General features: G+C 36.0%; 1 protein-coding gene across 2 annotated transcripts; it reads left to right on the forward strand.

The window, feature by feature from the left end:
* The first annotated feature begins 464 nt into the window (after positions 1–464).
* On the forward strand, positions 465–11913 carry LOC131163743 (disease resistance protein At4g27190-like). Of its 2 annotated transcripts, none has more exons than XM_058120447.1 (2): positions 465–1139; positions 9834–11913. In XM_058120447.1, exons 1-2 carry the CDS (start codon positions 833–835, stop codon positions 11561–11563), a joined length of 2037 nt encoding a protein of 678 aa, XP_057976430.1. In that variant the 5' UTR covers positions 465–832; the 3' UTR covers positions 11564–11913. The 2 variants fall into 2 exon arrangements, with proteins under 2 accessions (XP_057976430.1, XP_057976431.1); XM_058120448.1 differs by having other exon boundaries at positions 477–1139; positions 9873–11913.
* The last annotated feature ends 2448 nt before the right edge of the window (positions 11914–14361 follow it).

Genomic DNA, 14361 nt, shown 5'->3' on the forward strand with positions numbered 1-14361 from the left:
GAGATGGGATATGTTTGGTCGATGAGAAACAAAACCAAATAGAGAGAATAAAATATAGGAAAATGAAGGAAAGACAAATGAAAGACATCTTTAGAAGTAGAATTCAAAGAAATAAAAGAAGAGGAATTTAGTTGGTGAGGAATTAATTTATTTATGGACGACTTCAAAATTCAAATCTCATAAATGAAAATTATAAAACTTGGAAGGTATAGAGATTTTGGAAATTTTGGTTCAAGAGTATAGTTATTTCTTAGAATAAGATGAAATGTATTTTAAATTTGAGAATTAAGGGAATAATTATTTCTTATATATTTTTAATTATTTCGTAATAGGAAAGGATGAGACATTCCCACAATGAAAATTGGGAATAGTAATTCTTACTCATAAAATACTTATATTTTTATTTATTTTATATCAACAATATAATTTTTTTTGTATAACTACTTGTAATTAACCGATTTCACAAACATTTGTGTGCGACTGCTCCTCGTCTTGCTGTCTCGCGCCTGCCGTGTGGAAAAACAAACTTGCGCTTGTACTGCCGACGACTTGGACCGGCGGAGGCTCTGCGTTTGTGGAAAATTGGAGATGGTAGGTGAAGTTGACCGTCGAGCAGAGGGAAGACGGCATCTGGTTGGAAAATTGGGGATGACGTGAAGTTGATTTTTTTTTTTTTGGTTATATAATCATTCTCGTAACTAATGAGTTTTATTAACCTGTTCACATACAAATTAAGCAATTGAATTGTGCAAGTGGAAATTGCTGGGGAGAGCAAGCATAAGGAAAGAATCACTCCATTAATATATACATCCACACACCCACATAGACATATATGCTGCCTGCGGATGCCGAGATCCGTGATGAAGAAGAAGAAGAAGAAAAATCCAAACAAGAAGAAAGCAATCCCCTCTTAGTGCAAACATCCAATATACCGTTTTTGCATGATGATGGCTACCATTGGCGATGCTATGGCAAAAGAAAAAATCATCATGGAAAAAAATGTAGCTATTACGGGTGTTCATTATGGCCTAACTGCCGAGCAAAAAAGCGAATAGTACACTTGCTTGATGGGACGACTTTCACTACTTACAAGGGTGAGCATCATCATTCTAATGGATCTTCAACAGATGCTACACAAGGTAAGAATAAATTAAAATGAAAGTAGATGGATTTTTTTTTTCTTTTATTCTATTGTTGAGTAGCTCTGCTGACAATTTCATGAACTACAAGTCAATTGCTTCATTTGTAACTAATTATTCGTTGCCTTTCGAATATTAGATGACAATTCTTTGGACGATGGTGAAGTTTCTGATGATGAGAAGATAAAAATAAAGTTTTTATTTTAAGTCTTCATTAGATCTATACTTTTGCTTATGGTTGCTCATTACTTTAGTATTTATACGTTTTTCTTGATATCTTACTCTTTTTGATTGATGTCAAGAGGGGGAACAATTTTGGGCAAAAATTGAGCATGATACTGCATACCTAAGCATGTATATTGGTTCAACTATAAAATTATTTGATCTTGAATGATATGATCTTGATCTTGAATGATGTGATTTTGATATATGATCATAATATTGAAATTGATCTTAATATTGCAAATATTGTTAAGTTGATGTTTATTGTAAGGGGGCAGTCTTTTTAAGTCTTACTCAATTTTTTGCTCCTTATTTGTCATCATTAAAAAGGGGAAGATTGTTGACTTTATAAGGCTTAAAATCTTGTTTGATGATAACAAATCAGAGAAACTTAACATATTTGGTTAAGTAATGATATTTCAGGACTCAAGTATGTGAATGTAAGGTCAAGTACTCACAAGGATCATTGAAAGTTTATACTCCAAAGAAAGATGATCAAATGAAGTTTAAAGAATATTAAGGCATGTATTTAAAGAGATCCAAAGATAGCTCAAGCAACATCAACATGAGTAAAGTGTGTAGAAATCTAAAACTGACTCAAGCTCAAGTCAAAAGAGGGCACAAAGCAATATACCATGGAAGACTTCAAGCTTAGAGTTTTAGGCTTTAAAAAAATATTATAAGTACTTCATATTAAAATATCTTATGGAAATATGTTGAAACTTTTTAGGGGTTAATTATTGACTTAGAGACCTTATTTAAAATCTCGAAAAAAGTTTTATAAGTAATTAAAGTAAGAGAGCAAAAAGAACTTTTGAAAACTAAACTGAAAAACCAAAAAAGTGACTGTCCAGACGATTGAAGTGCAATTCTAGAAGATTAAAGAATTGCCTCAGAGGATTGAAGTTTAACTTCAATCTACTGAAGAAATTCCTCAGAAGACTGAAGAATAAGTTTAGTCTGTTCAAAAATTTCCTGTTGGAATACAGAAGTGGCAGTACACACTCAGAAGACTGAACCCTTCACCCTAGTCGTCTGACCCTATTTCCAAACTAAATTTTTCAATGTTTTAAAGTACTTCAGAAGACTAAACTCGACACTTCAATCTACCGAACACTGTTAACAGTTAGAAATATTAAATGTTTTAAAATTCAAACTAAGATTTCTTGTGCCGCAAATTTTATGAAAACTTGAGAAATACTCCAAGTAATCTTGAGCAACACAAAAATACTTTTAAGAGCCTATAAATACATGCTTTTAGCAAATCAAACACACTAGGAAATTCAAAATTTGTTTCAAAGCTGAAAGCACACTTGCGATCTCCAAGCTTTCTCTTGCTCTCACTCTTGCAATACTAATTTGCTAAGAATTCTGAAGTGCTGGATCAATCTTCTCTGATCTCTATGCTTCTGAGTTGCTAATTCTCATCTAGAGAAGATCTGGGTGATAAATTCTCTTGAGCTTCAATCTTATTTCCTTTGATATTTGAATACTGAAGTATATAGTGCTTTAAATTGTACTAATATGCTCTTGTGAAAGTGTTATTGTACACAAGGATTGTTTCTTGTTTCCTTGTAGTGAGTTGAGAGTCTAGGTTGTTGGATTCTTGTACCAAGCATGGGATATAGCTTGGAGAGGCGTTGCTCTAGCCTATTGAAGGAGTGACCAAGCGTGGGGTATCGCTTGGAGAGGGGGCTCTACCCTTAAGGAGGAATTTGTAACGGTTTGCTCCTCTGAAAAAGGAGTGTTCTAGCGGAATCTTTTGGTAGTATTGGCCTAAGGAGAGGACGTAAGCTGGAGATAAGCCAAATCACATAAAAATCTCGGTGTCTCTCTTACTCATCTCTTTATTTTTCAGCGTATATATACATTGTGTTGTGTGTATGCAAAGTGCAGGTTGCTAAAAGAAAACTGAAATTAAAAATACTTTTAATTTAAAAAAGTACGTTTTGATTAAACTTTTTCACAAACCCAAAAGTCTTTTAATTTAAAAATATATTTAAAAAAGTTGGCCTCAAATTTTGAAATACTGGAGGATCATAAGTGAAAAGCAAACTGGCATTCTTTGAAAGCCAGTGCTCAAGTGATACAAGAAACCACTATCCTTTGGTAGCATCATAGACTTGAACTGAGAGTTGGCATCAATAAACACATTGGGGATGACAGTCTTAACAGCAGGAATGTAAGACTTTGAATGTCTTCAAACACATTCGCTTGCCTTGCTAGTAGTGTCTTCAAGTTGAGTAACTTTGGAAGATTCTTTGTTTTGGTTGATTGGTAATGTGGGCTTCAAGATGATCTTCTTACCATTATAGTGGAAGACCCGTTTTCTCATGTGATCGAGTCATACCCAAATCATCCAACCAGGGAGAATCAAGGAGTACATGGCCAATCTTCATAGGTATGATCCCACACCAAACATTGTCAATATAGTTACTCACTTGGATAGAAGTCAAACATCTTTCACAAATATGTACGGTAGTGTTATGAATCCAAGATATCTCACAAGGCTTTGGGTGAGATTCCGGATGAAGTTGCATATGTGTTGGAGAATGAAGGAACCTGAACCTGGTGCAGGCAGCTGCGCACAACTGTACCTGCACAATTCTCGTTTTTATTTCATTTATTTAATTTGTTTTATTCTTTCTCCATTCTGTTACAGGGATTAGTTAGCAATAACTGTCTTTTATTCTTGTAGTTAGCCTCCAACGATTTTGATTCTTTTATTTTACTGTATATATACTTTGCTAATTCAAACACAGCAGTAAGCTAGAGAATTACATTGCCATCTCGTCTTCCCCCTGTTCTGCATTTCCTTCTTCCCTTCTCTGTCTGATTCATTGCAGTTCAGCCCCACTACCAGCAGCAGAGTCAGATTCTTAAATGGTATCAGAGCGAGATGGATGAAAGTAGTCATCCATATGTGACATTGTGACATATGGGGTCCATGTAATGAAAGTAGTCATGATGGCTGCAGGTATTTTTTGACTATTGTGGATGATTTCAGTAGGTGTACCTGGGTTTATATGTTGAAATTGAAATCAGAAGCAAGCACCAATTTACCAAATTTTTGTGTGATGATAGAAACCCAATTTGAAACAAAAGTAAAAATCATTGGAAGTGATAATGGAGGTGAGTTTGACATGAAAGAGTTTTATCTGAAACATGGAATTTTGCACCAAAGGACATGTGTGGAGACACCTCAACAAAATGCCACTGTTGAAAGAAAACATCAACATATTTTAAATTTTGCAAAAGCCCTAAAACTTCAAAGTGGCATTTCGTTGAGATATTGGAACCACTGCATCCTTACGGCTGTATACCTCATTAACAGAACTCCATCTCCATTATTAAATCACAAAAGTCCTTTTGAGGTTTTGTTCAAAAAGAAACCCAGCTATGACCATCTAAAGGCTTTTGGGTGCTTGGCTTTTGCTACAACTTTAGTTAATGGAAGACAAAAATTTGATCCAAGGGCCAGAAAATCTGTTTTTATTGGTTATCCTTTCGGAGTAAAAGGATATAGACTTTTGGATTTAGAGACTAAGAAGATCTTCATCTCTCGAAATGTCGTGTTTCATGGAAAAAAAATTTCCATTCAAAATGAATAAAATTAATGATCCTAATGCTAGTTTTAGCAGCATCGATTCATCACCAAGTCCAAATGAGTTAAGCTTCACTCAAAACCATGTCATTTCCATTCCTACTTTGCCCATTCACAGACAATCCATAGACACTGTCAGCCCCCATGTCAATCCAGAAGTCGAACAAATGCCTTCTGCATTATCTGATTCTCAAAGCAATGAACAGATCAGTTCCCAAAACAACTCCAGACCAGAAACAAAAGCTGGTAACAACACCCATACACACTTACCTAGAAAATTGACCAGGACAAGGAGAGCACCCAGTCATTTGCAGGATTTCATATGTCAGCAGTCATCCTTCATTTCCCCATCTCAGAACTTGGACAAGCAGAAGGACCAGATCTCATCAGGTAAGCCTTCTCCTTTAAATGCCACCATATCTTATGATAGATTGTCTACACCTCACAAGATTTTCGTAACCTCCACAACTTCACACACTGAGCCTACAACTTACCTAGAGGCAAGTACATCATCCAACTAGGTCGAAGCCATGAAGGGTGAAATTGCTGCCTTGAACTCAATGACACTTGGATTGTTATGGATTTACCTCCTAACAAAGAACCAATAGGCTGTAAATGGGTCTACAAAATAAAATTCCTTGCTGATGGTAGCATAGAAAGATATAAGGCCAGACTTGTTGCTAAAGGGTACACACAGCAGAAGGGGTTGGATTACCATGAAACCTTCTCCCCAGTGGCAAAAATGGTTACTGTGAGAACCCTGTTAGCAATTGCAGCAGTAAAAGGGTGGTTCTTACAGCAATTAGATATCAATAATGCCTTCTTACATGGGGACTTGGAGGAGGAGGTGTACATGGAATTGCCCCCAAGGTATCCTAATGAAAATGGAAGAAAAGTATGCAAGTTAAACAAAAGTTTGTATGGCCTCAAACAAGCCTCACGTCAATGGTACTCAAAACTTTCAAATTTCATCACACACCAAGGATATGTTCAATCCAAAGCAGATTACAGCTTGAACACAAAGGCAGCTGAGGGCTTTTTTCACAGCCATTCTTGTGTACGTAGATGATATAATCATTGCCGGAAACAACACGGATGAAATTGATCAATTGAAGAGGTCTCTTGATGATCGATTCAAAATTAAAGACCTTGGCAAGCTGAAGTATTTTCTAGGTATTGAAGTGGCAAGAACAGCAAGGGGGATTCACTTATGTCAACGCAAATACGCTTTGGACATTCTAAGAGACTCAGGTACCATTGGCTCCACTCCAGCAAGGATTCCCTTGGATCAAAATGTGAGACTGTCCAAAGAAGAAGGGGAATTACTTCCTGAGCCGGCTCTTTATAGAAGATTGATTGGTAGATTATTGTATCTGACAATAACCAGGCCTGAATTAGCTTACTCAGTCCAAACTCTAAGCCAATTCATGAAGGATCCAAGGGTGCCACACCTGTAGGCAGCCCACAAGGTACTGCGGTTCATCAAAGGATCATCAGGACGGGGTTTGTTCTATCCAATGAACTCAGAAATCCATCTTAGAGGTTTTTGTGATTCAGATTGGGGGGCTTGTCCAGACACCAGAAGATCTGTGACAGGCTATTGTGTATTCCTTGGGAGATCCTTAGTGTCTTGGAAATCAAAGAAACAAAGTGTGGTCTCTAGGTCTTCTGCAGAGGCAGAGTATCGCGCGATGGCAAATGTGAGTTGTGAATTAACTTGGCTGAGGTATCTACTCAGCGATCTGCAAATTACTCATTCACGGTCAGCTTCCCTGTTCTGTGATAACAAATCAGCTATACACATTGCCACAAATCCCATATTTCATGAGAGGACAAAGCATATAGAAATAGATTGCCATTTGATTAGAGACAAGATTCTAGAAGGTTGTATCTCAGCAGAACATGTGGAAAGCAAGTTATAAGTGGCAGACATTCTCACAAAGAGTTTAGGTTCCCAGGCCTTTTATTCATGCTTATCCAAGATGGGAGTAGAAGACATCTACTCTCCACCTTGTGGGGGGCTGTTGAAGAATGAAGGAACCTGAACCTGGTGCAGGCAGCTGCGCACAACTGTACCTGCACAATTCTCGTTTTTATTTCATTTATTTAATTTGTTTTATTCTTTCTCCATTCTGTTACAGGGATTAGTTAGCAATAACTGTCTTTTATTCTTGTAGTTAGCCTCCAACGATTTTGATTCTTTTATTTTACTGTATATATACTTTGCTAATTCAAACACAGCAGTAAGCTAGAGAATTACACTGCCATCTCGTCTTCCCCCTGTTCTGCATTTCCTTCTTCCCTTCTCTGTCTGATTCATTGCAGTTCAGCCCCACTACCAGCAGCAGAGTCAGATTCTTACAATATGAGTGACTCCATTTCTAGAACCACATTCAGTGGACATCTTCTATCAATGATGAATTGCATACATTTCCTCGACACTTGAGAAATGTGTGGAAAAACTTGAAATTGTGCCTAAGGTATTATAAATGGCATTTCTTTGCAAAATAATTTGTCACCATATTTATGGATTTATACTTATTTACACTCCAACTATATATCACTATTATCACCAAAAGTTCTTAACACACCTTCCCACAATACCCAATCCAGTCGTGCAATACCATAAACTTGACTCCCAATTTTCAAGAACTACAGTTCTCCTTTGATCTTAAGTGTCATGCTGAAATGAAACAAATTCACCTTGAAAATTCACAAGATGCAGCAATAGAACCTGGTTTTTAGTGCTGGTAGGGAGAATTTCTCACTTCTCGTAGCAAATAATCATACCAAATGTATCAAGTTGGGAACCAAATGTCATGCTGTAAATAAAAATCTCAGGAGAAAACACCAATTTCTCATGGCTGAAATCAATTTCTAGTGATTTGGCAGTTGCAGATGATTCTGGCAAGTACGCTAATGTGCATCGCCGGCACGTGGGTGCGCGAGTTGCCAGCAGTGACTTTCCGGATATGATTTTCGGAGCAAAGGGGGATCCATGAAAGCGGAGTACAGTGGTGGTGGTGGTGTGATGAGAAAATTATAGGGTGTTGGGGATTTTGAAGGGTCGTCCGCTGATCAACATTCTGCTGGTGTGTGGGGCTTTTCCAGTGATCCGACGGTGATGAAATTGTAGGGGAAGGGGTGTCAGAGTGCTCTTCTTTGATGATGTGGATGGTGTTGCAGCAAGGTTGCTTGAAAGTGGTGTTCAAAGATTTGGGGACACGACTGGGATTTTGGAAATTGTTTAGAGCTACAATTTTTTTTTCACTAAAATTTCAAAACAGAGAACCAGGAATTAGACTGAGAGAGATATAGGAGTGAGGTAGAAGTATAGAATCAAGAAGAGATAAGAAAGAAGATAGAAGAAGGGAGGAGGAAGAAAGCAAGAAATTATCATAATAGAAAAGAGAGAGATCATACGAGGAAACAGGAAAGGCAAGGGAATTGAGAAAAGTAGAGAACTAAGGGTATTATTGGGGATAAATAGAAGAAGAGAAGAAGGAGAGGAGGAGATAGAGAAGTACAAAGAGATTAAAATAGAGAGGCAGAATTACAGAGTATGACTTAGAAGGCAAGAGAGGGTAAAGAGAAAGGACAGAGAAGAAAGAAGAAGAAGAATTGTTAAAAAAGTAATAGTAATAAAAAAAAAAAGTAAATATTTATAATTATAAATGGAAAGAAATAAATAGAAGAAAAATATAAATATGAATTTTTTTCATTCAAATTCAAGAAGTTAAAGTTAATAAGTTTAACCCTCGCTAATCTTTTTTTTGCACTTTTGAGACTTATATTGAATAAGATGGGGGGATTTGAAATGGAAGTATAGTGATCGTGGTTGGGCTCTGAGGCCAAATGATCCAGGGGCAGCATAGTGGTTGGGCTCTGAGGCCAAATGATGCAGGGGCAGCATAAAAGTTCTGCAGGCATGGGAGAGATTAGAAGAAATTGAGGAGAGAAAAAGAGGATTTGGGTGGGGGGGGGGGGTGAAAGGAGATACAAGGGGGAACTCTGTTCACTTCTCAAATTCAAATTCATCAATAACTGCCTACAACATAGTTTTCACACACTATTTATAAGAAATCATCTTCACATGAAATTACAGATATACCCTACACTACATTACGAACGTACTCCTAGAATACAGAAATATTAAAAACAAGCCCCCAAATACACATAATGCTAACTAATTAAACAAAATACATGATAAACTACTAACTAAACTCAACAATTCCTTTACCCAACTCTTAATTATTCTCTAGCAAGGATCTTCCCAAGGTCTTGCTTCTTGTCCTATATCAATACCTTATAATATATTAACCTAGCTTGGAGACCTTATACACCTGTTGGATGCAAACATGGGAAATTGACGGTGAGCAGATGAACTTACAATGGCGCACAACTTGGAAGCCCTTTGGCCATGAATTAAAAAAACTCTTTATCTACTTCATCTGTTGAAGAATAGAAGAATGGTTATGCATTTTGGAAAATGCTTTACAAATAAAAGATTTTTGTGAATTTTATACAACGAAAAGGTGATTATAAAATTGACTTTGGTGTGGAAGAGCTGAAGAGGTGAACTTGTTTTGCACATATAGCATCACTCATACATAAATCAATGCATGAATCAATATATATTGGCAAAACACCAATATTTGTTAAGAGGAAAATTGATGTATTGGCAAAACACCAATATTTGTTAAGAGGAAAATTGATGTAACCTGTTCATGTATATTAATTAGTTCTTGTACACTTATGATTCTTGACATGGATGGAAGAATTTTATTGCAATAATAGTTTGGGTTTTAATTTGTAACATTATATGTATCTCATGCTTGTTTTACTTTCTAATTTCTTAATTCTTCTAGTTCACAATCAATGGCTTCCCTCACATCCATTCGTTCTAGGGATGCATGGGTCATCTGGACATTCGATGAGTGAGAGACAAGTGACTATGCGAGAAGCTGGACTGCGTATTGAGCAAAGTGGTGTAGAATTAATGCCACCGAATTATGATGAGTGGGAGAGAAATGTGGAGGTCCACTTGGTGAATAGTGAATTGTCAACATTAGTTGAGAACCCAAGATGCCCAAAGCTTTCAAAATTGGTCCTACAAGGAAACTACAAATTGCGAACCATTCCTTCTGCATTTTTTCAATACATGCCTGCCCTCCAAGTCCTCAACTTGTCCAAGACTGGTATCAAGTCATTGCCATTGTCGCTATTTGGGCTGGTCAGCCTCAAAGAACTCTATTTAAATGACTGTGAGAGTTTTATGGTGCTATCGCCAAAAGTTGGAGAGCTTAAGCATCTTGAGGTACTTGATCTTGAAGGGACAGAGATTATAGATCTACCTGGAGAAATTAGAAATTTGACAAAACTCAAATGCTTGAAAGTCTCATTCTATGGATATATGAATTGTGGCAGGAAAAGTGAGCAGTCCAGAACAATGATTCCTCGCTGGGTCATATCATCTCTCTGTAAATTAGAGGAATTATGTATAGATGTGAATCCAGATGATGAGCAGTGGCACATAATTGTGGAAAATGTAATGGAAGAAATTTGCTGCTTGGAGAGACTAAGATTTCTCAAATTCTACTTTCCGAAGGTGGAACTACTGGGGATGTTGCAATGGAAGCTTACATCGAAGTTACTAGTATCTCGAAATCTATTGTTTCAATTCAGACTTATTGTTGGTCATCATGTCAAACGGATCATATCTCGACTCCTCCATGATGTTGAATTTGAGCTAAAGCGATGGCGGAGATGCTTAACATATGTATACGGTGAGGGAATCCCTGGAGAAGAAATTAGAAAGGTGCTTGGACATGCAACAGCATTTCACCTAGATCGCCATGTAACTGCTAAGAAGTTGTCTGAATTTGGGATTGAAAATATGAAGCGTCTGAAATGTTGTATACTAGGGGAATGTAATGAGATTCAAGCGATCATAGATGGGAAAGATATCCTTGGAGAAGCTAGAATTGGGCTTGAATCACTAGAATACTTAAATATTTACTACATGAAAAATTTAAGAACCATATGGGCGGGGCCAGTGCAGACTAGGTGTTTTTCACATTTGAAATCCTTAAACTTGCGTACGTGTCCACAGTTGGCTACCATTTTCACATGGGTGTTGCTTCTTGTTTTTAGCAACTTGCAAGAACTCATAGTTGAAGATTGCCCGGCCATAAAAAGCTTAGTACGCTGGGAAAACCCTGCGGAGCAGAAATTCCAATGCTTAAAATCAGATTATTTACTTCCAAAGTTGAAAAAGATATCACTTCATTTCTTACCGGAATTGACTAATCTATCTGGTGGCCTGCGCATTGCACCAGAGTTAGAATGGATGAGCATTTATGACTGCCCAAAGTTCAAGAGTTTTTCACATGGAGAATTGTCCAGCAAAAAGTTGAAGACTATCAAGGGTGAGAGACACTGGTGGGAAGCACTGGAGTGGGAAATTTGCCGGCCAGAATGTTTGGCTGCTATATTTATCCCAATTGAATCACCCCTCGACATAGTCGAAGATAAAGCTGATCAAATGCGATCAAATGTCATGAGGGAGCTTACTATCCCATACTTCTCATACCCATGAATTGAGGGAGCGTCTAGCATACTTCTAGCTGCTCAAATGTCATGAGGCCCATTAGCGTGGAGAAGAAGTTGTTTCAAGTGGCTTACTGTCCCTATAATAGAGTTCATTGTGAGTAAATCAATATCCAAAGCATGGAACTTGAGCCATGCAAGCAGCATTAGATGGTGGCTGTGGACTCGCAAAGATTAGAACCGAGACCTTACCTTATGAGTTTATAGCTAATTATTAAGAAATAAGAATTGGTTCTGGAATGTATAAACTAAGCCTGGCATCTTTCAGTGTCGCATGATTTCTAAACTATCGATCTGCTTCTATCACATAATAAATGGTTTGGATGTGGATGTGATTTTTCAGATTGTTTTGAACTTTTGGTCTGATACTCGTTTCATATATTATTGCCAGCACCTCCATTGTTCTTGCATAATTGTTTCATATATAGTCACTGCACTTGAAATGAAATTTTATTTCAAATATTAATTTTTTTATTCACATTGAATGTTTACAGCTAATATCTTAAAAATAGTATTTTTTTTATAAAAATAATCTCTATTATTAAGAAAATAAGTGAAATAAAACCTTTGTGTTAAAAAAAAAAAAGGATTGAGAAGCAACTTGTTATCTTGATAAATAAGTTAAGAGTACACAGATTTAAAAAATAAATTTGGTAAGAGACTTCTGTATTAAAAGGATGAAGGATAGAGGACACTTTGTTAATTTTGTAAATAAGTTGAGAGTGCTCTTAAACCCTTAAAATATATATATATATATATATATAGAGAGAGAGAGAGAGAGAGAGAGAGAGAGAGAGAGAGATTTTAAATGTCTTACAAATCAATATCATCATCTAATCATAAACATTTACAATTTTGGAGTATCATGACCACCTAATTAAGATTTGAGCATTAATGCTACTGCTAGGTTCTCATAAGTTTTCAAATTAGGATCCTACCCGTCGAGAGCTCTCCTCTTGAACCATTCCTTGACTTGAGATAGTTGTTGAATCGAGTGAAATTATTGTCGTGACGTCCTTTTTTCAGCAATCCGACCATACCTGTGCTCGATTTTGTATCTCTTTAAAAAATTTAATTCTACTCGTCAAAGCCTTTAAACCCTTTTCTTGAACTTGTTCATTATTTCTTCTTCTTGAAGATATTTATAAGTGGAGTGAGAAGGCAAAATAAGGTATAAGAAGATGAAAGTACGGGGAGATAAATTATTTGGAGAAGAAGAAATAACTGGAAATCAAAAGGTAGGGAAAAGAAACTATTTGGAGATGAGAACAAGGCAATTGAGGAGGAGGGCATTTTTAACTAAGATGGAGAACCTCTTAAATAGTTTGGGCAAAATAGGTATTATAAAATTTGTTACAATGGATTACCAAAATTTAAGCATCAATGTTACTGTTAGGTTCTTATAGGTCTTCAAATTAGGATCTTACACAACGAGACCTCTCCTCTTGAACCATTTCTTGACTTGAGATAATTACTGAATTACATGAAATTATTGTCATGATAACCCTTTTTTAACAATTTGTCCATGTACGTGCCCAATTTTTGTCTCTTTAAAAATTTGAGTTATACTTCTCATTATAGTCTTTAGACTCTTTTCTTGAACTATTATTCCTTCTTTCTTCTTCACTAAGGATATATACAAGTGGAATGAGAATGCCAAAAATGGGTTTTGAGAAAATGAAAGGGTAAGGAAATGAATCATCTGGAAAAGAAAAAATGGTAGAAAATTGGAGGGTTAGAAAAATAAATTATTTAGAGAAGAGAAAAAGACAATAAAGGAGGAGGCATTTTAATTAAAATTAAAAACCTCTTAAATAGTTTGGCCAAAATAGATATTATGAAATTTCTCACAATTAATTACCAAAAAATGTGTTTTGTACTTTTAGAAGTAGTAGAAAAAGGCTCAAGCTGCTTCCTTATGTCAAGGTACATAGCTTTGATTGAGAGAATGGACAAGTATATTAAGCCCCATAATTTGTTTGTTATATTCTTAGGACCTTGTTAATTGCTTGGTTGGTCAATTGTTGCTTTTTCTAAGTCTCTTACACCTTGATGGTCTGATTAATTGTTCAGAGAAGCTGAACTACTAAATGTTGAGAAGTTTCTAAGCTTGGAACTATTCCAGCCTTGAGGATGCATTTGTTTTGATGGTTAAGGTTTACAAACTAAACTAGATTAGATTAGGTTATACAGATAACTAACTATAATAATTAGTCCAAAATTTGAATTATCATCTATAAAGGATGGGCTAATCTTTCAAATCACCATAATACCTTTAGATAGTGTTTGGGAAGCATGAATTTTGAGATTGTGGATTTGGGAAAAAAAAAAAAAAAAACCTCTATACAATTTTATTTTTTACTTTTTCTAAATCAAAGTGCTAAAATTCATGCTTCCAAATGCAAAGTTAATTAAAATAAAAATAAAAAAATAAAATAAAAAAGCAGAAGAAAAGGACAAACTAGTTGTTTTGGTTATTGAGCTTGCTAATGAATCTAATGATATGATTCGATTCGATTCTCGATTCTCTATTCATAAAACTGGGGTTTTGATTCACAATTTGAATCTTGATTTGACAACTATGCCTATAGAATACACAAATACAACGAACAAGCCCCCAAATACTATACTAATTAAACTACTTATACAATAAATTACTAATTAACTAGAATATACATTCCCAAAATACAGTACATACTCTGGGTATTTACAAAACCCATACTTACACAGGTACTAAACGTAACTAACCAACACCCATGCTTCCGAATGCTAGGATGCTAGTTTTGG

The sequence above is a fragment of the Malania oleifera genome, chromosome 9 (assembly GCF_029873635.1).
Source record: "Malania oleifera isolate guangnan ecotype guangnan chromosome 9, ASM2987363v1, whole genome shotgun sequence".
NCBI lineage: Eukaryota > Viridiplantae > Streptophyta > Magnoliopsida > Santalales > Ximeniaceae > Malania > Malania oleifera.